The sequence below is a fragment of the Balaenoptera acutorostrata genome, chromosome 20, assembly GCF_949987535.1.
Source record: "Balaenoptera acutorostrata chromosome 20, mBalAcu1.1, whole genome shotgun sequence".
Classification (NCBI taxonomy): domain Eukaryota; kingdom Metazoa; phylum Chordata; class Mammalia; order Artiodactyla; family Balaenopteridae; genus Balaenoptera; species Balaenoptera acutorostrata.
The window spans coordinates 52954306-52981645 of NC_080083.1; the positions used below are offsets into that span (position 1 = coordinate 52954306).

General features: G+C 44.8%; 1 protein-coding gene across 10 annotated transcripts in view; it reads right to left on the bottom strand.

Moving 5' to 3' along the window:
- Nucleotides 1-27340, bottom strand: part of RNF213 (ring finger protein 213) — a 115771-nt gene that overhangs the window by 5005 nt on the left and 83426 nt on the right. For all 10 annotated transcript variants that reach the window (XM_057536349.1, XM_057536355.1, XM_057536353.1 and 7 more), the window contains 25 exons: nt 26996-27202; nt 26474-26655; nt 25785-25905; nt 23252-23352; nt 22956-23138; nt 22042-22211; nt 21843-21942; nt 18109-18220; nt 17319-17532; nt 16882-17072; nt 15738-15860; nt 14849-14959; nt 13970-14209; nt 13560-13641; nt 12697-12731; nt 11260-11354; nt 9282-9441; nt 7245-7413; nt 5571-5662; nt 4558-4809; nt 2847-2979; nt 2413-2496; nt 1823-2003; nt 1351-1552; nt 147-224 (listed from right to left, as the gene is read on the bottom strand). In XM_057536349.1, the coding sequence (XP_057392332.1) occupies nt 147-224; nt 1351-1552; nt 1823-2003; nt 2413-2496; nt 2847-2979; nt 4558-4809; nt 5571-5662; nt 7245-7413; nt 9282-9441; nt 11260-11354; nt 12697-12731; nt 13560-13641; nt 13970-14209; nt 14849-14959; nt 15738-15860; nt 16882-17072; nt 17319-17532; nt 18109-18220; nt 21843-21942; nt 22042-22211; nt 22956-23138; nt 23252-23352; nt 25785-25905; nt 26474-26655; nt 26996-27202 (3618 nt within the window). The remainder of the gene's footprint in view (nt 1-146; nt 225-1350; nt 1553-1822; nt 2004-2412; nt 2497-2846; nt 2980-4557; nt 4810-5570; nt 5663-7244; nt 7414-9281; nt 9442-11259; nt 11355-12696; nt 12732-13559; nt 13642-13969; nt 14210-14848; nt 14960-15737; nt 15861-16881; nt 17073-17318; nt 17533-18108; nt 18221-21842; nt 21943-22041; nt 22212-22955; nt 23139-23251; nt 23353-25784; nt 25906-26473; nt 26656-26995; nt 27203-27340) is intronic.

Here is a 27340-nt window from a genome sequence, read left to right on the forward strand (position 1 = left end):
AAAGCACCGGGATCTGAACGTAGGGAGGCCCTGAAACTCTTTGGTGCTCATGGCAAATGCCCGGAGTGAGGGTGGAAGAGTCCTAACATGGATGGAAACACTCTGATAAGACAGAGGCACATGCAAATAAGATTGATCATCATCACCTGTGGCATTTTGTTCTTGATGTCCATGAAGAGACGTTCATAGTTCCAGTCACGTCTGTATACCAGAGTGGGTATTCCCTAAAGTGAGAAAGAAAAAAGTCTTTGGAAATGGAATCCACTGTGGAGATTTCCATCAAATGACAATATATGCCTGAGCAGAAACTCAAATGTAGTCCCATGCTATTCAGTGCATCACCAGGCAAAGCAGGCAGCTCCTTGTTGCCAAGTGATGTCCGTGTTTAACCCGTAATCTATGGAAACAGTGACATGAGGAACCCAGCCTGGCCTTTGTGGCCAAGCAGATACCGTCACATAGAATACTGTGGCCTGCAGACCGCCCGGGGAAGTAGGTCATGAGGACCTCCCAGTGGGACACTGAGCACAGACTGAACGAGGGGGCACTCTGCTAACAGGGAGAGCAGAGTGAATTAAAAGCAGCCTTGAGCTCAAACAGTTCACAGTCTAACTGCGGGCAGGGAAGGAGCATAAATATACTGAAGTACCATACCCTTGACTGGACCTGGAAGGAGCAAGTACAGCCCAGGTAAAGAACAGATGGGGAAGTGCAGGGTGCATTCAGGGGAGGGAGAGTGATCTAGTATGTGAGGTTATGGGGTTCAACGTGGGGAAGTGGCTCGAGACAGGGTCAGGGCAAGGCCACAGGACCTTTTGTGCCACATGCGCATCAAGGTTATCCAACAGGGTGGTGGGATGCAGATCTGGATGTAAGAAATGTGGGCTAAAGAGCCTGAAGGCAGGGACCAGTTGGGAGCTACCATAGCAGTGGAACTTAAGGACAGATGCTTTGAACTAGAGCAGTGGGCTCTGGTGGTGAAACGGGGGTGCCTGATGGCTATGTTGGTAAAACGGGGGCGCCAGATGACAGACTGTGTGTGCAGACTAAAGGAAAAGGGGGAAAACAATGAGGTTTTGGTGGTGCCATTAATTATGGCATAGAAATCCGGACGATGAGTCCATTGAGACCTGCAGACACCCCTGGGGTAATGAAGTGTGGATTCAGATGCATAGACAGCTCCGGAGAGCCGTCAGCCCCGATGGCAGGGGTGGTCATGGACACTGGGGGTGTGGAAGAAGGGTCCATTGGTCCCTCCTCACTTTGAAACCACTGTGATCAAAGCCACACTCAGGGCAACTTTTGCAAAACAGACACGCCGACCACATAAATACAGCAGGCCAGCCTTGCCTTGAGGGTTAGCCTGGGCTTGCCCTGCAGGAAGCGGCTGATGATCTGGCGCTGGATCTTCTCCAGGTCAAACTCCTGCAAGGTCTCCCCGCCCTGCTCCACATGGTACTGGCAGTTGGAGAGAATTAGCGGAATCAAGTCCCGCTCCACTTCGTAGCTGATGACGTGCAGGTCGGCGACCTCGGAGGCATCGATGGAGTAGCTGGGGGACAGATAGATAGAGCTCAGCACTCCAGTCATGGCCTGGTGATATGGAGTCAGCTCCTGTCTGATGTTGCCACGGGCTGTGCAGGTGAAGGGACATGCAAATCTGTGACACTTGTGAGCGTGGCCGAAGGGTATCTGTTCGAGAAAGACCTGAAGCCTGGCTTGCTGTCCCCAGGCCTGGGGACCCTGCTTCCCTGCTCGTGCCGCCTCAGAAACGACTTCCTGGGCTGAAAGGGCGTCCCCTGCTGCGGGCCTACACGCTCACCTGTTGTCTTCCTTGGAGAACTTGTCTACTGCGTAGACAATTTCATTGTGCAAGTTAATCAAGTAGCTGACTAAGGCGGTGGAGCAGAGGCCCAGGCCCTGGCGGCGCGGCAGGATGACTTCAAAGTCAGTGTCCAGATCGAGGTTGCAGCTGCAGTAGTCTTTAGGCAGCTTGATCTCACCTTTAAACGACAGAGGGACAGTCACCTCCCTGCTGTTTCTTTCACAGCATCAGGACTGGGAGCCCACCACGGTGGGAGCGGGGGCAACGCAGAAGCCACCTCAACAGAACAGAGCTGGGAACCAGGGGTGCTTTTGCTTCCCATCTCTATTTTATGTGCTGATAAGTTTCAAATGTTCTCAACTCCTTTTTGATACCGTATTTATAGACTCAAGAGGACTGAGGCTTTGCTCTTCCTGATATGTTATGCACTCATCTCAGACACCCCACCAAGAGTCCTCAGATCCAGCATTAGATGCACACGGCATGGCACTGTGCAGACGCGGAACAAGAAGAGTTAGGCTGGAGAGAAAGGGCCTTCAGAGAGGTGCTCCTGTAATGTTTAGTGTTAAAGGGGATTTGACACTTACCATTGGTCTCCAGCGATCGCCTCAGCTTGTTCCATGTCGACAGAAAGATACTGATTCTGTTGCAGGATAACTGCTTCAGCCCATCTGTCAAACAAAACACTTGTTAGAACGCCGAGATAACACCTACCCTGTCTAACTCTGTTGGTCAAACCAACAGAGTTACTTGCTCTTTGACCCCTACCTTCATGCCATCACCAACATGTTCTAAATGCTGTTTAAGCTAAAGCTGAGTTTGAGGAACCAGAGAGGGAGGTGCTTGTCTGTTACAGCAAAAGCCTCTAATGTGTCCCAGGGATTCACAGCACCTACTGCTTTATGCTACAAGCTTAGGGTACAGAGCTCACATTAGCCCTGAACTGGAGTCTCCGAGTTGGACTGATCCTTTTGAACCACAACATGGATCGTCCTGATCCCCTATAAGAGCAGAGGCCTACCTGAATTGTGACTGCTAATGAAACTTCTGATGGATTTGTATTCAACTTCTGAAACATTCTGGAATCGTTTCACTAGATTCCTTTGCAGGGCCAGAATCTCAGGCAAGAATTTCACCAGTCTCAGTTCTGCTTCCTAGAGAAGGGAAGACCACCAGGAACACTTTTTTTTTTTTAATCAGTCATCAATTTTATACACATCAGTGTATACATGTCAATCAGGAACACTTTTTTTTTTTTTTTTTAATTCATAGGGTTTCCCACCAGTATGACTTTTTTTTTTTAATTTTTTAAATTAATTTATTTATTTATGGCTGTGTTGGGTCTTCGTTTCTGTGCGAGGGCTTTCTCCAGTTGCGGCAAGTGGGGGCCACTCTTCATCGCGGTACGCGGGCCTCTCACTGTCGCGGCCTCTCCTGTTGCGGAGCACAGGCTCCAGACACACAGGCTCAGTAATTGTGGCTCACGGGCCTAGTTGCTCCGCGGCATGTGGGATCTTCCCAGACCAGGGCTCGAACCTGTGTCCCCTGCATTGGCAGGCAGATTCTCAACCACTGCGCCACCAGGGAAGCCCAGGAACACTTTTTAATGTACTGGGGAAACAGACTTCAAGGCTGGCTCAGGACATGTATTTGTAGTTTAATCTGGTCAACATGCCATTTTACATGATGACACATATTGATACTTGAGAATGGGGAACAGGCCACACCATTTTGTCAGCAAGTACCTAGTGACTGCTTACAACGTGTTGGCCAGTGTTCTTCTACCCTCTAGAGGTTGGGGAGCAAACCCGTAGGGCCGACACGTCAAATGTGTTTGCCAGAAGCTGATGAAAGAAAGCAGCCTCTTGAGCCCATGAGATGGGCTAGGTGTGGAGAGGAGCTGCTGAGAGCAAGAAGACCAAGCTTTTAGGCAATGATGCTTGGCGCTATTCCGGTGTCGTTCTGAAGACCTAGGACCTAAGCTTCTTCAGTTTAATGGACCTGTGCACATCAGTGACAGATCACAGTATTAACACAATGGCCTTCCCACTGGGAATTCATTTTCATTATCTGACCCACAGAAATTTCTGAGTCATCTTACTTCTTCCTAGGCTGCATACATTGGTCCATGGAGGGAAATGATTGGAAAATCTATTGTAGAGAATAAAAGTTCAAATGGATTAAAGTTAGGAACTGTGTGTAACTCTGGTTCTAAAAGATAGGACACACACTTTACTGCTCTCCTCCCCACAATCCCACCACCACCCTCACTCCGAATGGTTCAGGAACAGGGAAGATTCTGTGTTTGTTTGATTTTGGCTGTGCATCCTCAACTTGAGATTTTTTATTCAACAGACACTCATTGGTGACTAACTGCTCCAGGCACTGGGGCAGGGGTGAAGATGAACAGACAAAGGAAACATTTTCATTGTATTCCTTCTTGCTGAGTGATTGGGAGAGACCCTCCTGGCCCTCAAGTTCTTTACAGATACCTGCTAATTCCAACTCGTGTACATATTTCACCTGTGACTTTATGTTTCAAACAACTCATACAGATTGATGTGTTTAGAGATCTCTGCTCTATCCCTGAGTCTTCTGCCAGAGACATTCTATTCAAAAATCAAAGTAGTCTGATGGCTGTCCCATCCTCAGGACTAATCAGACTAAATGAGAGTGGGGCCTTCAGGTCTCCAGGGGACATGTAGGCAGCATTCACGGCGAGGCAGCCTCACCTTCTGTAGGAACTTCCAAAGGATGGGCACTGTTTCTTTGCCATTCTTCTGCTCCACAATGTGCTGGAGGTACTCAATGGTGATCCTTTTCCTGCAGCTCCACATCTTAGAGCAGTGAACCACGCTATTCTGGGGCAGGTGGAGCAGGAAGGCCGCCGGATCACCGTACACGATTTTGGCCACAGGGTTGGAGCTGATGCGCTCATCTTGGCTGATCCGAGTGTTCACCGCCAGGAGGGTTTTATCTAGATGCTAGGTAAGGAAAGCGACATGGGATCTGGAAATGAGATGCTACTGCAGACAGGCTGGACACCTAGTGACCTTACCAGTGGGCAGATTCAGGGACCCGCCCTCCTCGTTTTAGCCCGTAATCAAATATTCATATTTGCCATCTTTTATTATAATTTATGTGATCTTTATTTGTAGGGTTTTGTCTCCCCAAACAGAATAAGTCTCAGAGACCTATATTTAATTAATTAATTCATTCATTCATTTATTTATTGATCTTGCCACACAGCATGTGGGATCTTAGTTCCCCGACCAGGGATCAAACCTGTGCCCCCTGCAGTGGAAGGCAAGGTCTTAACCACTGGACCGCCACGGAATTCCTCAGAGACCTTTATTTTATTACCATTATTTTACTTGATGACTTCTATCTCCTGATGGGCCTAGTTACTCTCAGTAACATTCTTATCTGACAGGGTTTATTTCTCTGCCTCTTGCTCTCACATTCTGCTGTAAAAAGTAACGGAGAGAAAACTAGTGCCTGCACTTTCTGAACTCCCAGTAATTCCTCAACCTGACACACTGACCAGCCTTGGGAGGGGACAGGATGGGGTGGGGGCAACAGGAGGGTGGGATGACCACATAGAGAACACCTAAATCTGTGGCTTAGCCTAGGGCTTCAATAAGGGACACCTCCAGAAGGGACAACAGACCGAGCACTCAGTAGAGGCCCAGGAAACACCCTCCCACACTTTCCCAAAGTAGCCCTGTAGCTATGCATCACTTACCTTTAGTTCAGGCAGAATAATAGTCTCAACAAGCTTTTCCCAGTTGTTCCTCTCTTCTCTGGTTGACAATTCTGCGCCAAAATTTAAAGACCCTACAAAGAAAAATGTGTCTGTTACCCAAGAAACAAACGCAGTCTGCATAAACACTAAATAAATGTTAAATTGAAATAATGCTCCTTTTGGAGGCGGGGGCGGGGGCGGATATATCTTCCTAAATTAACCTGAGCATTTAAAAATGGTTCCTGCTGCTACCACCAACCTCATGATCTTCATGAAGAAACTTAGAACTCTAAAAACTCTAACCCACATAATTATCATCTTAAAACCATTCTGGGGCTTCCCTGGTGGCGCAGTGGTTGAGAATCTGCCTGCAAATGCAGGGGACATGGGTTCGAGCCCTGGTCTGGGAAGATCCCACGTGCCGCGGAGCAACTAGGCCCATGAGCCACAGCTACGGAGCCTGTGCGTCTGGAGCCTGTGCTCCGCAACAAGAGAGGCCGCGACAGTGAGAGGCCCGCGCTCCGCGATGAAGAGTGGCCCCTGCTCGCTGCAACTAGAGAAAGCCCTCGCACAAAAACGAAGACCCAACACAGCCAAAAATAAATAAATTAATTAATTAATTTAAAAAAAAAAAAAAAAACCATTCTGAACAAAATTACTGAAAGGACAGTACTTTAAATCAGAAGCCCAGGGGCAAAATAATGGTGGCCAATGGTAGCACCAGCTGCCTCAGCTGCTGCCACGTGGGCTTGAGGACGGAGGTGGGACCCTGTGGATGCCCGCGTGATGCAGAGTGCTGTGGAAACTGTTGGCATGCTTCTAGAATTTGGTCACTTTGTCAGTATGATACTGGGTGAGCTTACCTAGTTTGAAATTGCACTAGAATGAGAGGCTTAAAATAAAATAAAGTTTTGCTAAATGGAAAATATATACTGATGTTGGTTTCTGGCAAAAAAGCTCCTGAAGTGGGAATGGATTTTCTTGTGAAGTAGTAGAACTTTTTACTGCTATTGTTATTATTTTAAATAACATTGTCATTACAGTGGTAATTTAAAAAGATTTTTGCAGTTAAGCAAAAAGAAAACAAAACTGTTCTTAATTCCACCACTCAGAGATAACCCTCTTACTAACTTGTCTTACAGACCTTTTCTTTCTGTGTGGATTTTAAATTTTAAAATAGAAAAATTCGCTCAGCGAACATAATAGATAGCCTGCTTTTTCACGTTAACAAATTACGGACACGTACATATGTTAAGTCAGCCCACAACTGCAGTATTTTTTAGGAAAAGCAGATGCTGCCCCCCTAAAACAGGACAGATGTACAAAGAGACCAAGTTCCAAGCACTTATCAAACATCAGTCTCTCTGATGGTGATGTTTCTTTAACACACATCACCTGTTTTGGACGACAACAATACGTTCCCCATACGGCAGGTAAACTACAACCAAGGCTGACTTTTGAAACTAAAGCCTCCCAAATACACTGGCATTTAACACTCTGAGCACACCCAGCAGGGGATCAATGGAAAGGCCCGGCAGGTCCTCCCCTCCCCCACTCTCTGGAAGGTGCATGTCTTCCTGCTTCCCCTTCCTCTCCCTCTGGGGTCAGGACGAGGGCGCTGCTTCCTCTGCTGGCTGTGCCCCACGCCCCTCGGCCCCATGCCCGGCTCCTCACTGTGGCCCTGCTCTCCGAGGAGGTGGCTGAGGACAAGATGCACCACGCTGGCGGTCTCGTCTGCGCTCCTCCCCAGCGTCTTCATTAACTGCTCCAGGTCTCTCTGGATATGCTGCAGCAGAAACCCTTTTGGATCCCTCACCGGAGGCTTAATGATGTTCATCAAAGCCTGTGGGGGCAAGGGGACAAAATGTCAAGCAAGATCTTGTTTGTGGAGGAGATGGCAAGTTCAGGAGAGGTCAGGATGGGTGAAGAGCCAGCCCCGAGCCAGAGGACAGTCTCTAGGAGGGATGTCAGTGTGATTCAAACAGCGGTGGCGAGAGAAGGCTCAGGAGCAGAGATGACCACAGTCTGAAAACAAGTGCCTTCTATATCCTCAGTGTGAAATAAAGAATTTTCAAAGCCTGAACTTTTTGCTATCACGGTTAATTAACTTAGAGGAAATGCAGCCTGCTCTCTTTCTTCCCCAGAGCTGCAGCAAAGACAGGTAAAATCACGGTTATTTTAGTCTCTCCATTCCCAGGTATGGACCGGAGACATAGAGCTGTTCATTAAAAATTGATTTTACATAATCTGACAAGTAGTTCCCCCTTACCACCACAGACCACAGTGAGAAAAATTAGGATATGTGAATTTTATATTATGTTTTGCATTAGGTAACAATGACATATTTGAAATCCACAACAGGTGGCTAGAACTTTTTATTTTTTTCACCTATTTTAAATGATTTATTAAACATTTAAAATGATTTATTAAAACTTAAAAGTCAAAGTACAAATTATAAGAATGACAATTAAAAATTCAGACCAAAATAGTTTAAATAATGCTAAATTTTTTATTTCAATTTTGATTTTAATTAAACCTTTTAAAATATTTTCAGGGCTTCCCTGGTGGCAGAGTGGATAAGAATCTGCCTGCCAATACAGGGGACACAGGTTCGAGCCCTGGCCTGGGAAGATCCCATATGCTGCGGAGCAACTAAGCCCGTGCGCCACAACTACCGAGCCTGCACTCTAGAGCCCGTGAGCCACAACTAGTGAGCCCACGCACCACAACTACTGAAGCCCACGTGCCTAGAGCCCGTGCTCCGGAACAAGAGAAGCCACTGACAAATGAGAAGCCAGTGCACCGCAACGAAGAGTAGCCCCCGCTCGCCACAACTAGAGAAAGCCCTTGCGCAGCAACGAAGACCCAACACAGACAAAAATAAATAAATAAATAAAATTTTAAAAATAAATAAATAAATAATATTTTCGTATTAAGTGTTTTAATTCTAATGTTCGATATCCATCTAGTTGTCAAAGTAAAGAATTGGTATCATATACAGTTAACTTGAGGTCATATTGATACCACACTGCTGGTTATCTTTTACAATTATTTCCTTTTTTAAACTTTCAACGAGTTACTTTTAGAATAAACCTTATGCCTCCTATGGAAAAAAAAAAAAAAGAATTCATGTCAGGCTTCAACATGTTTCATCTGGACCTACATGCACTAATAAATGTAAGCTAATAAGATTTGTTTTAAATTGTAAAGCATTCCTTGTGTGTTACTATTGCCAATAATATTCTAATCCATGAGAACACCTAGAACCACAAATTGGACCTTCAAAGAGGAGTAAGAAAATAGTTACTTATTTCTACTAAGTATCCTAACTAAGGATACTTAGTTATCAGAGAAGCAGTACATTCATACTCTCTGAAAGGAAGGAGTGGACAAATTCATTAATCTCTTTTCCCTTACCCAAGCACTCTGCCACTCAGATCTTCCCCATACTCCCTAAAGAGTTTCTGCCTCTGATGTCAGTAAGGGCACAACACACAAACCTCACAGCATTCAAACCCAGGAAGTAGTCTTGTGTTTCAAGGGGCAAAATCAGAGAACTCTGGAGCGGGAAAGGGTTTAGTCACAATGAAACCAAGCAGGACCCTGTAGGGCCTTCCCAAGAACTGGCTAGGACTTTTTAGACAAAAGGATTCACTGTGAAAAAAATTACTGTTGAAACTAAACACATGGTTCAGCAGTACAATGCTCTACCTGGGGACTTTGGGCAGCTCCCCAAAGCATAGCCAAATGAGTGAGTAGCCGGATGAGAAGGAAGACCACTGGGGACAGCTCTCGGTCAGATACCATGGCCTCGCCTCTCAGTGGTGGGTTTCCCAGCACGTGGCCAGTCTGAGTTCTGTCCATCTTGTTTCTGGAAAGGACAAGAGAAGACAGGGTGAAGGCTGAAGATCACCATTTCTTCTCAGCTCTGGGGGCACAGTTCCCATTCTTAGGACCTGGAGACCAGGTTCAGAGTTTTGAAGAAAACAATGTTAAATTACATATTCTACTAAGCCTAGACTACTTTCCTATATTAGAAGATGTTTTTTTTCGGGGAGGGGGGGCCACACCATGCGGCATGTGGAACTTCCCTGACCAGGGATTGAACCCATGCCCCCTGCAGTGGAAACGTGGCATCTTAACCACTGGAACACCAGGGAAGTCCTAGACCACTGTCCTAAGAGTCTTCTTCTTTATAGACTGACCTTTCTGGCTGACTAAAAGCCCACAACAGTGTAAAGTGGCTGTTTGTGAAACTAGTGGTTGCCAGTGGGGAGAGGGAAGGGAGGAGGGGCAGTGTAACGGTAGGGGGTCAAGAGGTACAAACTATTATGTATAAAATAAGCTACAAGGATATATTGCACAATACAGAGAAGATAGCCAATATTTTATAATAACTATAAATGAAGTATAACCTTTAAAATTGTGACTCACTAGATTGTATACCTATAACTTATATAATATCGTACATCAACTATACTTCAATTAAAAAATAATAATTTTGAAGGACTTCCCTGGTGGTGCAGTGGTTAAGAATCCGCCTGCCAATGCAGGGTACAGGGGTTCAATCCCTGGTCCGGGAAGATCCCACATGCCGCGGAGCAACTAAGCCTGTGCGCCACAAATACTGAGCCCGCGCATCACAACTACTGAAGCCCGCGCGCCTAGAGCTTGTGCTCCACAACCAGAGAAGCCAACGCAATGAGAAGCCCGCACACGGCAACGAAGAGTAGCCCCCGCTCGCCACAATTAGAGAAAGCCCGCGTGCAGCAGCGAAGACCCAACACAGCCAAAAAAAAAATTTGAAAGCATAAAGAACTGGCTGTTTGTGCTAGTCCTGGGGCCATGTGTCAGGATGGAGGTTTGGACCTGCTTCTTCCACTGAATCATTGTGGGGGTGGGGGGAGGAGGCAGGCCAAGGACAGTCAGAGTTTGGAATAGCTGACATTACCATGGGAATATGTACACACTGTTCTCCTTTTCCCAAATCAAAAACTGGGATCCAAGGTCTGGCAAAGGATTTGGCATCACACCCAGATGGGAGGTATAGTGTGATGGGTACATTCAGTTGCAAAGCTATTGGAGATTCTAGGACATTCTGATAGTTTATGGAGATAACAGATTAGCATATTTTCAACTGTGACAGCACTAAATGAGCTAGAATATATGATGAATGTAGAGAGGTCACACCTCCTATTAAGGGAGCATGTGTAACCATACTCATCTCATGAGCAAGTGTGGGATTATGAGATCAGATTTTTAGCTGGATTCTGAAGTATTTGATAAGATTGACTATGTCTCCTCTATTTTTCTGAAAAAAAAAAGAGTAAGCTAAGAGAGTTTATAAGTGACAGACTTAAATGTGCCTCTGAATTTGGTCACCTGTTTATGTCAAGCAATTTCTACAGGGGTTGTGCCCAAGATTCAAATGGAAGACATCTGAATTAACAAGTATTAATAAGTATTAACGCATGGTCTGCTTTGCATTAAGAGCCCAGTTAGCCAATGACAGATCAAATGCCTCAATACTGAATGACCACAGGGACCTTGGCGTTGATATCAACAAGACCCAGGTCCAAATGTACAATAGTAATTGATACTATATTTAGTACTGATTTATCAGCTGGACTAGAAACAGCCCCAAAGCCCATGGTTTGACTACTTAGAAAGGAGATAGCATCTTACATACTCGATAACATGAAATCCATCCTTTGGTTTGTGATCAATCCCTCCAACTGCAACACCACAGTCAATACAAAAGCTCTGTTCCATCGGCAAGCCACACTAGGATAAACACAAATGTGACCCCAGCTCAGTTTGGACAAATGCCATTGTGCAAATGAGCACATACTTACCACAGGAGGTAGCAGACGCCACTACGATTGCTTCCTTTAGCTTATGTGTGTGTCAGGTGGGGCTACAGGAGCCCTGGGAGACAGGGCAGGCACTCCATGCCAACTATGTTGTATGTGGGCAAATTTATACTTTTTAAAAATAGAGACAATTTAAGTTTTATCCCTAAATAGTCACTCTATAGACAAATATATAAAACTCAATCTTCCTTTCTCATATTCATCACTGTTTTCCATTCATTCCCCCACCTATCACACTGGCCTTACTGCTTTACTATCTAACGCCAGGAATACTATAGTAGCTTCCAAACTGATTTCCCTAACGCCATTTGGACTTTTTTATTTTTAAAAAATGTAACCATATGATTCACTACTACCAAAGGCTCATTTTTCAAACTCAGACTGTGTGCTACTATATACACTGAATAACAGTCTATCACAAACCAAACCAGTCTCAGATTCCCAGACCACAGAATTTCAGGAGCAGTTTTAGGAAGGATCTATTTTAATCCTGTTTCACGGACAAGGAAGTGAGAAGCTCAGAAAGATAAAGTAAAATGCATATATCAGGTTTATCCTCCAGGTCGCTTATTTATTTATTAAATAACATTTGTCTGTTTCAATTCAATAGCCTGTTCTGAGCAAGTATGGATGACACTATGAAGGGTTCTGGCTAGATGCTTTGGGATTCAGAGATGAACAATACACAGATCTTCCCCCAACGGGCTTACAAGCTATGTGTCTCGTTTTCCTATCCTTTGGTATCTAGACCCTATCTCCCCCCTGGGATAGTAATCCAGCCTACGGTCTAGTCAACACTTTGTCGTCACATAGAGACCTGTGTCACTGATCTTGTGCTGCAGTGGCCAGGAAGGACGGCCAGCAGTGGTTCCTGTCCTGCAGTTTTGTCTTTCAAGGGACATTTGGCAATGTATGGTGGCAGTTTTGTTTGTCACACTGTGTGAGATGGGATACTACTGCCATCTGGTGAGTTGAAGCCAGGAATGCTTCTAAACCTCCAACAATGCCCAGGCCAGCCCCACAATAAGGCATTATGTCCACAGGGCTGAGAATGAGAAACCCTGGCTGGAAAACCTTAGTACCATTTGGATGTTTAGTCATAATACCTAGAATAACCGGCAAAATGAGTCTGTGTTCCCCCGAAAGGTCCAGACCCTCATTATCCAACCTCCTCCTCCACAGCTCCCCTCCTCAGACCTGGAGGAACACACATTTTGAACCCCCCAAACCCTACCCTGAATACCAAGACTCACCTCGCCTACAGAGCACGCGTGACCATTGGGACATGCTGTTAAAAGAACAAAACACATGTTGGCTGGTGAGGTTTCACCTAATGACCCACGGTTAAAAGGGAAAGCTAACTCTCTCCTCTCTGGTCTAACCAAATGCTGATGTGGACTTGATGTCCCAAGCACATTACCAGAAATCTTGAACTTTGCTAGATATTAGAACTCATTAGATATTTGACACATACCAGGAGCTCAACTGGTATCACTGAAAAATAATGTCTGTGTTTAATTTCACAAAGCAAAGAGAAACTATATTACAGGTTCATACCAGGCGTTACTTTTGGAGGCAGGGTGGATAGTATTTTATACCCTCCTATTCACTCTCTTTGATTTTTTTCTTTTTGCTATGAGCAGGTTTTATAACAACTTTTAAAACTAGTTTTAAAAGATTATCTACTCAAGGCAACAGCAAAATTTACATAAAGTCATGGGTTATATTATTTTCTCCTTCAGTTCTATATTTCTAAAAGAACTATCTTTGGGTCAAAAACGTGGTTGTATTGTGAGCTGGCCCTTGACTGAGCCTCTCATGTGGTTCCCAGCACCCCCTTCTCCCCAAAGGGCATATTCCAGGGAACAGAAGTGCACCCTAAAGGACCCTTTCCCTGTGACTAAGAAAAAAATAATCTGGCTCATCTACAGTCAGAAGGGTACCAGTTCCTGCAGGCTGTTCATGTTCTGCAAAGGCAACCACGGCAGAAGGAGGCAGGCACATTAGGACCTTCGGGGACAAACCCGTGGACCCCAATTCTATAACAATGTCTCATGTGGTTTCAGGATGCTCTTCAAAGCTCAGGAGTGGGATTCCACCTCAGGCCAACACTTACTGTACCAGTGGACTCCTTCCAGACCTATCCACTCCCTAGCTTGAGCAAGCAAGTCTTCAGGCATCGTTGGAAGAAAGGCATTCTGAAAAGTCAAAAGAACAGGGCTGGCTTTAGCTAAGTGAGCATATCGATGGGCTGTCACTGATCAGCAAGAGGCCTCGAGTAAGAACGTGACCTTGATTTTCTTTCTTCTTGACCTAAAAAGCTCTCTATGAAGAACACAGAACAGCTCCTTGTGAGATAACAAAGGGCAAGGCAAGTTTTTCACCATCATTGTGGACTAAAGGGTCAAGTGAGACAGAGGCAGATGGAGAATCTAGAAGATAAACAGGTTCAACAGTTTCTGAGGTACCGGCTGGGTCTCTAAAGATTTTCCTGTGAACGCGGATGCAATCATATCCCAATCTTACCGCCATGAGATCTGGGGAGAAGGCCAAATTCTTCAGGGGTTCCAAGACTTTGCTTTGTCCACAGAGAAGGATGGTTGCAACATGAACAGCCATTTCTATTACTGTCCTTTCAAGGCTGTTGTCCCCAGGACCTGTCCTCAGCAGAGGTAGTTCATTGTTCACAAGGGATATTGCAAAACGTCTGATATCAGGAGACAAGGTCTTTCTTTCCACAATGAATTTCTCCATAGCCTCACATTGCTGACAGGAAAGAAATTAAAATACAACAAAGCAGAATATCATGTGAATAGTGAGAGAAAACCAAAGGTTTGCTCTTATGTCACTCATACACTTTTGATAGCAAATACCTATCAAATATCAAGGTTAAGGGGAATTCCCTGGTGGTCCAGTGGTTAGAACTTCGTGCTTTCACTGCTGACGGCACGGGTTCAATCCCTGATTGGGGAACTAAGATCCCCGCAAGGCGTGTGGCACAGCCAAAAATAAATAAATAAATAGATAGATAAAGTTATTTGCATTAAAATAACTTTGATTTAAAAAAAAAAAAAAATCAAGGTTAGGATGGCTAAATGGTTGCCGTTTGAAGGGAAATTATCTGGAGAAGAGAATTCTCCTCTACAAACACAGAAACCACATACCCAAGCACTAGTCTTCATAATTTTGGAAAACATTATCTTATGTTCTTGACTGTGTTTTAACTGTTACTCTAAAACCTTTGGATGAAACAGAAAGTAGTTGCTCCACATAAGAAGGCTGGAAACCCCAATCCTAGAATTTTAAAAATTTGGGATATAACTGGTGTTTCTGATTTTTACCTCTATTCAAAAAGTCCCTCCAAATTATGAGACTATGAACACAGCCCTGAAGGCTGATACTTACCTGTGGCTTAGGATGGAGGTTTGCACTGTGGGATCTGTACAAGGTCGTGACCTCTCTAAAAAGTGCTAACATTAGGTGGGCAGCCTGCTGAGTTGTGGAGCTCCTGCAGGCCTGAAAAAGCAAGGACATCAAGTGAAACTTTTAAAAATCTAGCTCAGGGCCAGAATCCCATGTGATTCGTAGATGAATATTGAATGAGATCAGCCCTTAAGCCTTGGAAAGGTTGAGGGAGCCTTTCCCAAGACCCTGGGCGCCTGGGACCCTGCACCTCAAGGACCATGTTCTGGAAAAACAACTGTTCATAAACATCCTAATATTAAACTCAATGCGTATTTATCAGATATCAGAGATCACCATCTGTTCTCTTTCTGACTACTTCACTGGTCCTAGAAACTTTTCCTGAGCAGAGATATTTATTTCCTCTTTTCCCAGCAAAATGCCAGGGTAAACAAGGACTCAAAAAGGAAACACGACCAAAACAATTTACAGATTAGATTCTAAAAGCCCTGTATCTATTAAAATAAACACATGCATACGCCTCTATGGGAATTATGAGGCTACACAGATATAGGTTTTGCTTCCTGTGCCATCACGTATCAGAGCAGAGGAATCTTGGAGGAAGTGACTTTTTAGCAGGGTCTCAAAGAAAGTAATGGACATAAATGAATCAGAAAGGAGCTGCCGGTGGCCTCGTGCAAACCCACCAGCCCAAATCAACCACTGCCGCCCCTGTTTGCTAGGCGAGCCCGTGAGGCCGTGAGCGTAAGACTTCTGATGCAGCATGTCACCCTGTGGGGCCTCTTTCGCTGCATCATTTGACATCAACAAGACAAGATTTAGGCTCTGAGGGGCCACTGTGTACACAGAGCAGTCCCCCAGTCCAACATACCTCCAGAGCAGTCTCAATGGCCAGGGGCTTGCACTCCAGAATGGCTTTGCCCACTGCGTCGCGGAGAGCCTTGTAGCTGTCTCCATGCACCAGATACTGATCCATCTGGCCTGTATGGTCCTTCTGCAACCCCAGGAACACAGGGGTTAATCATGGTGGGGACAGCGTGAGGAATGCTTAGGGAAGAACCTTCTTGATAGGTAAAGGAACCAGGCAATCGTTAGAGGTTTAAAGGCAGCTGAACCCGGTTTCCGGGTCCAGACCGAGGCATGACATCCCACTGCTGTTTGGGAAGCACCTCCTCCTCAACAGATGAAGAGCGGGGAGTGGGTGAAAATCTGGGGGAGGTGACCTTGTGGCTGCTTTCCTTCTGCACTCAGAGTAGAGCACCGAAGGACTTCAATACGTTAGCCCTAAGCTCCAGTTGGGAGCAAACAAAAAGCCAGGATTTTTAGTGCTGTTTTTGTAACACCAGGACAGTAAAAATTCATTCATTTCTGATCACTAGGAAAGGACCACTGAGCAGCCCTGAAGCCAAAATGGCTGCAACTCTGTCATCCTTAGTCCTTTCCTATCTTGCCTGCCAAGGATAAAAAGGGCTTATTCTGAAAGCTGAAGGAATTTTTTTTTTAATATTTATTTATTTATCTGGTTGTGCCAGGTCTTAGTTGCGGCATGCAGACTCTTAGTTGTGGCATGCATGTAGGATCTAGTTCCCTGACTAGGGATCGAACCCGGGCCCCCTGCATTGGGAGCATGGAGTCCTCACCACTGCATCACCAGGGAAATCCCTGGCTGAATGACTTTTTATTTGCTAAAAGCCAAAGCCACAGAATCATTCTTTTGCTTTCCCTGTGTCAAGTCTACATATGCTGTGCAGGTAGGTGACAAACACATCACACATACACACGCGTGCACACACATATCCTTCCCCTAGGCAGGCGGTCTAAACGTGATCATGAGCTGGGTCAATCAACTGAAGCACAGAGACAGAGGAGAAGACCAGAACAGATGCACACATTTTCCGTGATGGATGTGGGAGAAGGTCAGGGAGGAATGCAGGAGCAGCAGCCCCGCTCCTGGGGTTGGGGGGCGGGCAGCGGAGCTGAGACAGCACAGGGACTGCCGGGACCACCCTGCTTACCTGCTGTGCAATGACTCCCCTGGGAAACACCCAGTGGGCCGGATGGCCCTGTCTCGAGAGGCTCTGCACAAACTCCATCCCCTGCTGGCTAGTTAGCTTCCTCACCAGGTATACTTGGTACCAGTCATTCTGGACCCGGGCACAGAAGTGTTCCACCTGCCGCAGGTAGCGACGCTTCTCCTCCGCCATCTCTGCAGAGCCAACAAGAAAGGCTGAGTGACAGCTGAGGGTACTTGTTAGTTAACTGTCTGGAACAGAGGCTAGTAAAAGCTCTGGGGCCACCCCTTTAGGAAATTACAGTGAAAGAACTAATCTAGAAGAAAGGGGACACGGTACAGACCAGTATTACTCTGAGAACCAGCTTCCCACACTTCCTGAATTTCTGAATCATGGGGGCTCCCGGCCTGTGGTCAAGAAAGTTTGGGAAGAAGACCTGCCTGAGCCGTCCTGAAGCTCAGAGAGGATCTCAGAAGCCTTGTCAAGACAGAGGCGGATGCGGGCCATCTCCTGCAGGTACTCCACCGAGGCCTTGCCAGCGGGCTCTCGGCTGCATCCCACCGGTCGGTACGTCTTAAGGAACTGGCCTTCCTCTCTTAGGTATTTCAATTCATCACTTATGAAGAAAGTATTATTCCTCTCATGTATTGAATCCTAGGGAACATAGAACCAGAAAGAAAGGATATCATTCTTTTCTATTTGCGAGTCCCCCACCTTCGCAATTTCTACAGTGTGGTCGTGGAGAATGCAGGAAGGATAAAGAACAGTGCTGTGGGTTTGAGTGTACATTTTTTGAATCACGGAAAACTAATACCCCTTTTTATTTTAGTGGCAAGAAGGAGGGGAAAAAGAAAAGCTATGATGAAAAAATGTTTTATCTAATATTATTTTTTCATACGCATTGTAAGATTTTTGGGAGTAAGAAAAATATGAAGAGAATAAAAATTAAAAGTATTCACAATCTCACCACCTGTAGACAACTTTGGTGGCATATTCTTCTATGCTTTTTTCCCCCCTCATGCACATGAACATAAATGCCAATATATATAACTGCTGAGGGCAGAAGCAATGTTTTTGAAACTTTTTTTCCCCTGCATGGAGCAGAGCATCTGTTAATGTCACCACCTAATTTATACTCTGTAAATTTTCAGAAAAACACTATTCCATCACATAAACCACATGGTTTGGAGAGTTTGAAAAAGAAATGCAGGGAGGTGATAATCAGCTTACCTCCAGGCAGTTGCTAAAGAGCACATACAATTCAGCTTTATCTTCAGCCAGGAATGGTTTCTTTTCTAACTGGGACAAATAAGCCTGAATATAATCCTTCACTTCACGGAAGCTATGGAAGGAGAAATATTATACCTGGTTAGTTCAGGTCTGGAAACTCATTTTGCCAAAAAAAAAAAAAAAAAAAAGGTATGTATGCATGTATCTATCTGCCTGTTATCCATCCCCCCCTTCCTGTATAATTATATATATATACATACATACATGTGTATGTATAGTTTGTAACACGATTTTATGACGACTATTCTAGCACTAACTTGGAGGAATATAAAATTCCCTACTTTAGACTAGCTGTTCTCAAACTTTTTGGCTCCAGGAATCCTTTACAGACTTAAAAATTATTGAGAACCCCAGAGAGCTTTTGTTTCTCTGGATTACATCTATTGATATTTACAGTATTAGAAATTAAAACTGAAAAAATTTGAAATTATTTATCAATTCATTAAAAATAACCATACTAAACTCATTACATATTAACATAAATAATATTTTTTAAAAGCTTTTCCAAAACAAAAATTCATTAGTAAGAAGAGGGGTACTGTTTTTCATTCCTGCAAATCTCTTTAACACCTGGCTTAACAGAAGTTCGCTAGATTCTCAAATCTGCTTCTGCTTCTCATTGGTTGCACTATATTGAGTTATATGAGGAAAATCTGGTCTCACACATTATGTAGCTGGAAAAGCGAGAAATATTTTAGTAGCATTTTCAGGTAACTGAGAATATTCTCCTTTGACACTACACCAAAACTTGATAAATGATAATTTCTAAAGGTTAGTTGCAATGTGCGATCTGAAACCCTATCAATGCACTATTCATAGTCAACTACATTAAAATCAAATGGTCTGCAGTGCACTTCAAATGGATTTCTTTTTGATCAATGCAAAATTCTCTGACATCAAGCATCAGTCACTTCAAAAATACCGGCTCACTGAGCTGTGCAGACCTGGCAAATGTTGACACATTTTTATTTTATGATATATTTTTAAAAACCTCACATTTATTATCATCAAAAGGTCTGTACGTATTAGAAAGCTGATAGGCTCCCGGTGGAGGATACAAGTTTTCCAAATTTTTATTTTATTTTTTTTTAAATGTATTTATTTTTTTGGCCACACTGCATGGCTTGCAGGATCTTAGTTCCCCAACCAGGGGTTGAACCCAGGCCCTTGGCAATGAAAGCATGGAGACCTAACCACTGGGCCACCAGGGAATTCCCTCCAAAATTTTAATATTTGCTTAAAAGCTTGAATTTTATCATTAGCAACAAAACCATCAGTTGTCTTCCTTGATGTGACAGGCTCACATCACTTGGTTTCAAGAAAACACCTGCCAAATGCCCAAGTCTGAATAAGTGTTGTTTGTCAGTCATTCTTTCAAGTACAAGTGGTATTCCACAGAAAAAGCAGCCAAGTTAGCATGTAACTCAAAAACCGCATGAGTGGTTTTCCTTGAGATAACCCTGTACCTTGGTGTGCAGCCGGAGTGCTTTGTGTGTATCTCTCATTTCAACAGAATATTAAAAAGTCATATCCTCAAAGGTGGAGATTTAATAAAATTAAGAATTTTTATAGCTTTGTCAAGGACATTAAGTGAAATTGGCATTTTTAAAAACTATATGTGCTTGGTGGTGATGGAAACAATGGCCACTACCAGGGTTTTCCTCATGCTAAGATGCTAGCAGATTCACCCTTCATTACTTTAGTAACATTAAATATCAACAAATATCAACATGTTGAAAAAGCCAGATAATATCTTAGTGTTATTTGCAGTCTCGTCAATGTTGTCCCACGCACGGGTCTGCCTAAAGAATGGATGCCTACATTTCCACAAAGTATGTCTAAGTCTGGTCTGAGTGATTTTTTTTTCTTCTTGGCTGCGTTGGGTCTTCATTGCTACGCACGGGCTTTCTCCAGTTGCGGTGAGCGGGCTTCTCATTGCGGGGGCTTCTCTTGTTGTGGAGCATGGGCTCTAGGCGCGCGGGCTCAGTAGTTGTAGCTCACAGGCTCTAGAGTGCAGGCTCAGTAGTTACTGCACACAGGCTTAGTTGCTCCGCGGCATGTGGGATCTTCCTGGACCAGGGCTCGAACCCATGCCCCCTGCACTGGCAGGCGGATTCTTAACCACTGCGCCACCAGGGAAGCCCCGGACTGATTCTTTTTTTTTTTTTTAATTAATTTATTTATTTATTTATTTATTTTTGGCTGTGTTGGATCTTCGTTTCTGTGCGAGGGCTTTCTCTAGTTGTGGCGAGCGGGGACCACTCTTCATCGCAGTGCGTGGGCCTCTCACTATCGTGGCCTCTCTTGTTGCGGAGCACAGGCTCCAGACGCGCAGGCTCAGTAGTTGTGGCTCACGGGCCTAGTCGCTCTGCGGCATGTGGGATCTTCCCAGACCAGGGCTCGAACCCGTGTCCCCTGCATTAGCAGGCAGATTCTCAACCACTGCTCCACCAGGGAAGCCCAGAAAATGTATTTTAAGAGTAATTTATTTGAAAATCCTCCAGGAATCCTGTTTGAAAAAACTATTTCAGAAATAATGGGGGGAAAAAATAGAAGCAAAATAAAATGTCCGTGGACAAGGCTGTAGCAGATCCATGCTTAAATGTAAATCTAATCTCTATCCTGAGTCACCTTTCAGACATTTAAGTTAGAAACAGTTGTTTCTATTGGAACTTTTCTTCCAGCATCTTGATTTTGCCATCACCTCAAGGTGTACTCTATCAAGTCAGAACACAGGCTGAGGATACCGAGTATCTTCCAAAAGAGCCTTCTGAATACAGATCAGCTTTCTTTCTTTCTCTCTCTCTGTTTCTTTCTTTCATTTTTGGCTGCGTTGGGCCTTTGTTGCTGTGCACGGCCTTTCTCTAGTTGTGGCGAGCAGGGGCTACTCTTCGTTGCGGTGCACAGGCTTCTCATTGCAGTGGCTTCTTTTGTTGTGGAGCATGGGCTCTAGGCACACGGGCTTCAATAGTTGTGGCACATGGGCTCAGTGGTTGTGGCTCGCGGGCTCTAGAGCGCAGGCTCAAGTAGTTGTGGTGCACGGGCTTGGCTGCTCTGCAGCATGTGGGATCTTCCCGGATCAGGGCTTGAACCCGTGTCCCCTGCACTGGCAGGTGGATTCTTAACCACTGCGCCACCAGGGAAGCCCTCTACAGATCAGCTTTCTAAGAATTTTCTAAAATAGCATAATTTGACAAGACCATTGAGCTGAGGCACCATATGGGCTTCTCTGTCCATTTACAGAATCAGAGAAACTTAAGAGCTGAAGCAAAACTTAGACAACATCAAGGGCAAGGAGGGTGAGGGGAGATTCTAACTTATCATCCAAAAAAACACAAAACTTTGTAGCTGTGGAACTGAGATGAGAACCGCAGATTCCTGACTCCCGACTTCCCGCACATGTCACAACACCTTGCACCCTTCCCCCAAATCTGTCTTCTTCTTCCTAACCACGTGCTTGTAGGCATACTGAACTCATAGCCAGTATGTGAATATGTCAAGGACACAACCCATACAGATAAAGGAACAAGGGGGTCTCTTGCTGAAAAAGCTTCCCCAAATCATGAACTAGCTACAGGTTCTGCAAAGAATGCTTGGCAGCAAAGAAAAAGCCACGAGGAGAATAAAAAGAAGTCAAGGCGTGCTAGAGGCAAATCCAAGTTCGTGGTGCTCACCTGTACTTCAAAAGCAGTTTCAGTACCACTGAGCGGATGACAGGGGTCTTATCCACAACGTCATCAAAAGGAGAAAGAAATTTTGTGTGTTCACGGCGTCCTTAAACCAGAAGGAGAAAGGTAGATCATCGTTCACATCAGACATAAAGAGTGAGATGAAGAACTGAATTTTTAAGTCTATAGGAAGAAAGCCACTCACTTTGGGAAGCCTCTCGGAGGAGCTCCTTCTCTACAAAGAGTAAAGACAGCAGAACATCGACCACATCCTTCTGAGGTGGAGAATTGTCTTTGAAGCACATGGTGGAAACTAGGTCCACAAAGAAACTATTGCACATCTGCCGGAAGCGAGCATGTTTCTCGATGACCTCCCTTGGGAATCATTGAAAACCACGGTCAAAAGGCTTGTAGAATGTGTTCCAGAATCCCTCTCTACAGAGTGCTTTGGGATTTGGACAGCATTTTTTTTTTTTAATTAAAAGATGCAAGTATCTCCTTACATTGATTAGAACCAGTCTCCAAAACTGCAGACAGTACATACACTTGGCTCTTTTGAGAAACACTTTGATCATCTGGACCATCTAGCAATAGCCGTCATATCCCAAGAGTTTCTCAAAGATCCCATCCACTGGGTTTGCCTTGGGCTCCACTTTCAGGAGGCATCAGAATGGAGGAAAATGGGAAGGAAAACCAACCACTTAGGCTAATTTTAACTACTGCCCTGAAAGGCACTTAGCCAGATAAGAGCTAGCTTTACCCTCAGGACATAGAACATGGATGGATTTACATATCAAGAGGATACAAATTTACATATCAAGAGGATAAACCAGTTGCATCTAAATTCTTTGAGTCTCTTGTGATGGCTTTATTTAGTTTACGACCTTCTGGTTTATTTCCTCTAATTTTTCTATCTCCCTAATCTGTACACATGTATGTCTTGAGGAGAGGGTAATTTTCAGACACTAGGTGTTCATAAAGGTACATAAGTAGTTAGTTGTCTTTCTTAGAACACTTCTCTGTCAGGCTTTCTAAGATTAATAATTATATTTCTGAACATGGTATTTGCAAAAAAGGAAGAAAAAAGAGGAAGCTTTCTCAAGAGAAAGGGTGTTTTACCTTTGCTCCTGGGAAACAGAAGGAGAGAAGCTGTCTGGCAAGTCAGCTAAACAATAGGGGCATCCCATCTGCCCTTGGGTGATGTGAACCTTGACGCAGCGCTGGCAGAATACATGGTCACAGGGCAGGCAGACAGGATCCTGTGCATCTCCCAGGCAGATGGGGCACGGCTTCACCCCAAACCTAGAAGCCAAGAAGGGTGACCAATTCTGAAGCAGAGAAGCTGGCCGTGAGAAGCAAAAAATACAAAAGGTTCTGAATTCTCTCCTTTGCAGATCCCAAACCCAAGATCTCACCTGGTGAGGCTCTTGCTGACCTGGTCCTTACATTTACAAAGAGTGGTCATCACTGCAACGAAAGGCCTGTGAGTCTTGATGTCAGAGTCCTCTTGCAGGCACTGAAGGAGAAAGGCAGCAGGAGGAGGAGGGAAGCTAATTAGCAGTGAGGAAGGGCAGGAGTCAGCCAGGCAACAAAGGCAACAAAACACATCCCCTCTGCTGTTGGCGAAGCTGGGCAGTTAGGGCTCTGGTGTTTGCAGTGCAAGGCTTTTTTTATTTATTTAGCAGTTTCTTTAACTTTGAATGCCCTTTGTGACTATGCTGCTTTGGGGAGAAGGTCGATATTCTCGGCTTCTGATTTTTCCCCTCTTCCTCTTTTTCTTTTAAGGTCTATCCCCCTCCTCCCGTTATGAGATATTTCAAGCTATAAAGGATAATATAATGACCATCTGCGTATCCACCAAACTTTAAGTAATCATAGCATTTTTTTTGAATATGTGCTTTATCAGTTTCTAAAGAAACAAAACGTTACAGGTGCAGCTTCAACTCCAAGTGTATCCTTTTCTGATCATATTTCCATCCCCCACCCCTCACCCAGCCCCAGAGAATCACATTCCTAAATTCCCACTTCCACTAGATTTGGATGCATGCATAAAAATCTTGTTGCTTTGAATGTTGTAAACTTTCTATCAGGGACATCACACTGTACCTAAGCTTCTGCAACTTGCTTTTTTTGTTGATACAAGTAGGTTCAGATCTTTCATGTTAACTGCTGTATGGTACCTGTTGATGAATATACTGGTCACCTGTTTTCCCATTAATGGACATTTAGAATGTTCCCAATTTCCTGCAATTACAAACATTTCTGCACCCAGCATTCTTCCATGTGTCTGAGTACAAATGGGAAATTTCTCTAGGATATATATTTAGAAGTGGAAACACTGTTTCTTAGGAAATGCACATCTTTAATGATATAAGATAGTGAGTTTAATGGCTGTGCTTAGGGAATTTTCTGGTTAGGTATGATGCTTGCTATAGATGTTTTTCTATTAGGTATACCCCTTGGGCATTATCTGCTGAAGGAGAGTTCCTATATATTCCTAGTTTGGCAAGAGTATCTTTGTACCAAATTATAAATTTTATCAAATGCTTTTTCTGTACCTTTGGAAATAATCGTTTGGAGTTTTTCTTTTAATTTGTTATGTAACTGATGATGCTTATCGATTTTATGATTTTGAGCTATCCTTGAATTCCCAGGATTAATCTTACTTGGCAATGATATTAGTTTTTAATACCCTGCTAAATTTGATCTGTTAATCAAAAGATTGAAAAAAGGCCAAAGGACTTGAATAGACATTTTCCAAAGAAGATATACAAATAGGCAATAAGCACATGAAAAAATGTTCAACATCACTAGTCATTAGGGAAATACAAATCAAAAACCACAATGAGATATCACTTCATACCCATTAGGAGGGCTATTATTTAAAAAAATGGAAAATAGCAAGTGTTGGCAGGGATGTGGAGAAATTGGAGCCCTAGGGCATTTCTGGTGGGGAAGTAAAATGGTGTGGCAACTATGGAAAACAGTATGGTGATTCCTCAAAATGTCAAACATAGAATTACCATATGATTCAGCAATTCCACTCTTAAGTACACACCCCAAAAAATTAAAAGTAGTGACTCAAACAGATACTTGTACACCCAGGTTCAGAGCAGCATTATTTACAATCACCAAAAGGTGGAAACAACCCAAATGTCCATTAACAGATGGATGGATAAACAGAATGTGCTCTATCCATACAGTGGAATCTTATTCAGCTTTAAAAAGGAAGGAAATTCTGACACCTGTTACAATGGGGATAAACCCTGAGAACATGATGCTTAGTGAAATAAGCCAGTCACAAAAGGACATTTCAAAGGCTGTACAGCAAAGCTGTTGGCAGTGCTTGTGTGAGGTTCCCAGTGGGTAGACAGTGTCTTCCCTGAGTGGCCACTGATGCTGAAAGGACAGTCACTTTTTCTACAGGGTACTATCCTGTGTGTCACCAACTTTATAAAGGGTGTAGAGGGGCAGAGATATGGGCTTCCTGTCTCCTTGGTCCCACCGACAGCACTGTGTTTGGAAGTCCACAGGCCCAGCGGCATTCTCCTACACCCTTCCTGACCGTGGCAGTGGGAAGCAGCTCCCTCCGCAGGCCAGGCTGTTGATCTGGTCTGGGGCCACTGGAGGCCTAGCTGGAGTCCACCCTTCAGTCCTCCCAAAGGTTTCCCAAGTGTACTTGCTGCATGAATAGTTCCTTTTCCTGCAAGGAACCCTAAATGACACACTCTGACTTACCACTCAGGAGAGGGTAAATATTAAAATATTAAACACCAAAATTTTAATGGCCTATGTGATGAAATCACTTTCCTTCGCACTTCCAGATAAAACTCTCAGAGCAGAAAGGGGATATACCACCAAGATGATAAAAGTCAGGTCATGTTTCAATTGTTCTTTGTCTAACAAAGAGGCAGACCAGTGCCTGACAGGCCAAGCCTTCGCGCTCACCTTGTTCAGCAAGAAGACATACTCCGTCACCAGCTTGAGCAGCTCGGGAATATAGCTCTCGGTCCCCAGGAGCACATGCTCCACAAAGAGCGCAATGGAGAAAATGCGATTCCAGTGGGTTCTGTCGAGAGAGAGGGTCCCTCACTCAGCTCTGACGAAAGCGCCTGAGACGAATGAAGAGGGGCAGGGAGGCAGTTCCAAGGCACAGGAGTTGAAAGATAAGAAAAGGACCGGGCGTGAAGGTGGGTGAAAGAATTAGGTAGAAGCCCTTTGTGATGTGCTCCCTGACCTCCACACACTTCGTCTCTTTCCACCCCTCCCCTCAGACTCTCAGCTGGGACATCTCAAGTTCTACGCCTCTGCCTATGTCCGGTGAGTCCCACCTCGCCCTTAAAGGCCAGCACAGTACTTGTCCCCTGGGAAGTCTAGCCTGTGTGTTCCCTCTCTGCTGCCCTGCTGGGGTCCTTTGCAGCTGTTTCTTCTCCCTCAGGATCATCATAATCTGCTCGCCTTTTTATGACCCCCATCACTCCACGCACTCCCTGAATGCACAGCTCTCTAAGATCATCATGATGCCTGGCGTTTAGTAAGGGTTCAAGAGACGTTAAAGAATGAATGAGGACAGGCCCACTTCCTGCGGCAGGAGCATCTGCTCTCTCTCTGATGTGCCCGGGACTCCTGGGTCTCACCTGACGTCCCTGAGGACGGCTCTGGCCACCATCCCGCTGCCCTGCAGGTACCCATCTGAGCAGAGGAGCTCCAGCGGCATGCAAAGATTCTTCACCGTCTGTAACCAAGCTTGGGGACTGGGCTTCAGGAGGTTCTCTGTCAGCATTTCAGTACAGGCCACTGCTGCGAACACATCCAGACTCTGGGGAGCAGAGAACAGGCCCGTGACTGAGCAGCCTGTCCCCTGACCCCCACTGGGCTGCTCTAACCATTAAGTCGGAGGCCCTGGCTGTTAGCCCAGTGTGTTCTTGTGTTCCAGGCTTGTAGCTTCACCTTTCATTGTCTTGGGATCTAGGAAGCATGAGTTAGATGCATTCTAACTGAGGAGCCACACTGACACGTGTGCCCCATGAAGACATTTCCCGTTTGGAACGTGGTCCATAAGCTTTCCCTTCCCAGGGTGGCGGTGGGAGCAACCGCCCACTCGCTTGAGGAGGCCAAGCCTGGCTGCAGGCACGTGATGTCCCTAAGAGGGGCCATACCATCTCATGTCCGGCCCAGCTGTGGTTCTGGGTGCCTTTTGTAAGGCTCTGTAGAATTGGGGGGTAGATGGTCAAGATCCTGGAGAAGTTCTGTAGCCGGCTCCTGAAATGCTGGTAGGCAAGGTGCACGGACGGTAAGGAGATCTCTTCCGCTGGCCTTCCTGCCTTCAGCTGATTGATGCAGGACCCCAGAGCCATCTGCAGAACCTGGGATGAGAAACAAGCTTTTACTATATACTTGTAAATTATTTTTTTTAAAAAGATACATTTTCCTTGTGGGAAACCGGAACTATTCAAAAATGACAAAAAAGAAAATTAAAAATGATGTACACTATTAGTATCCCT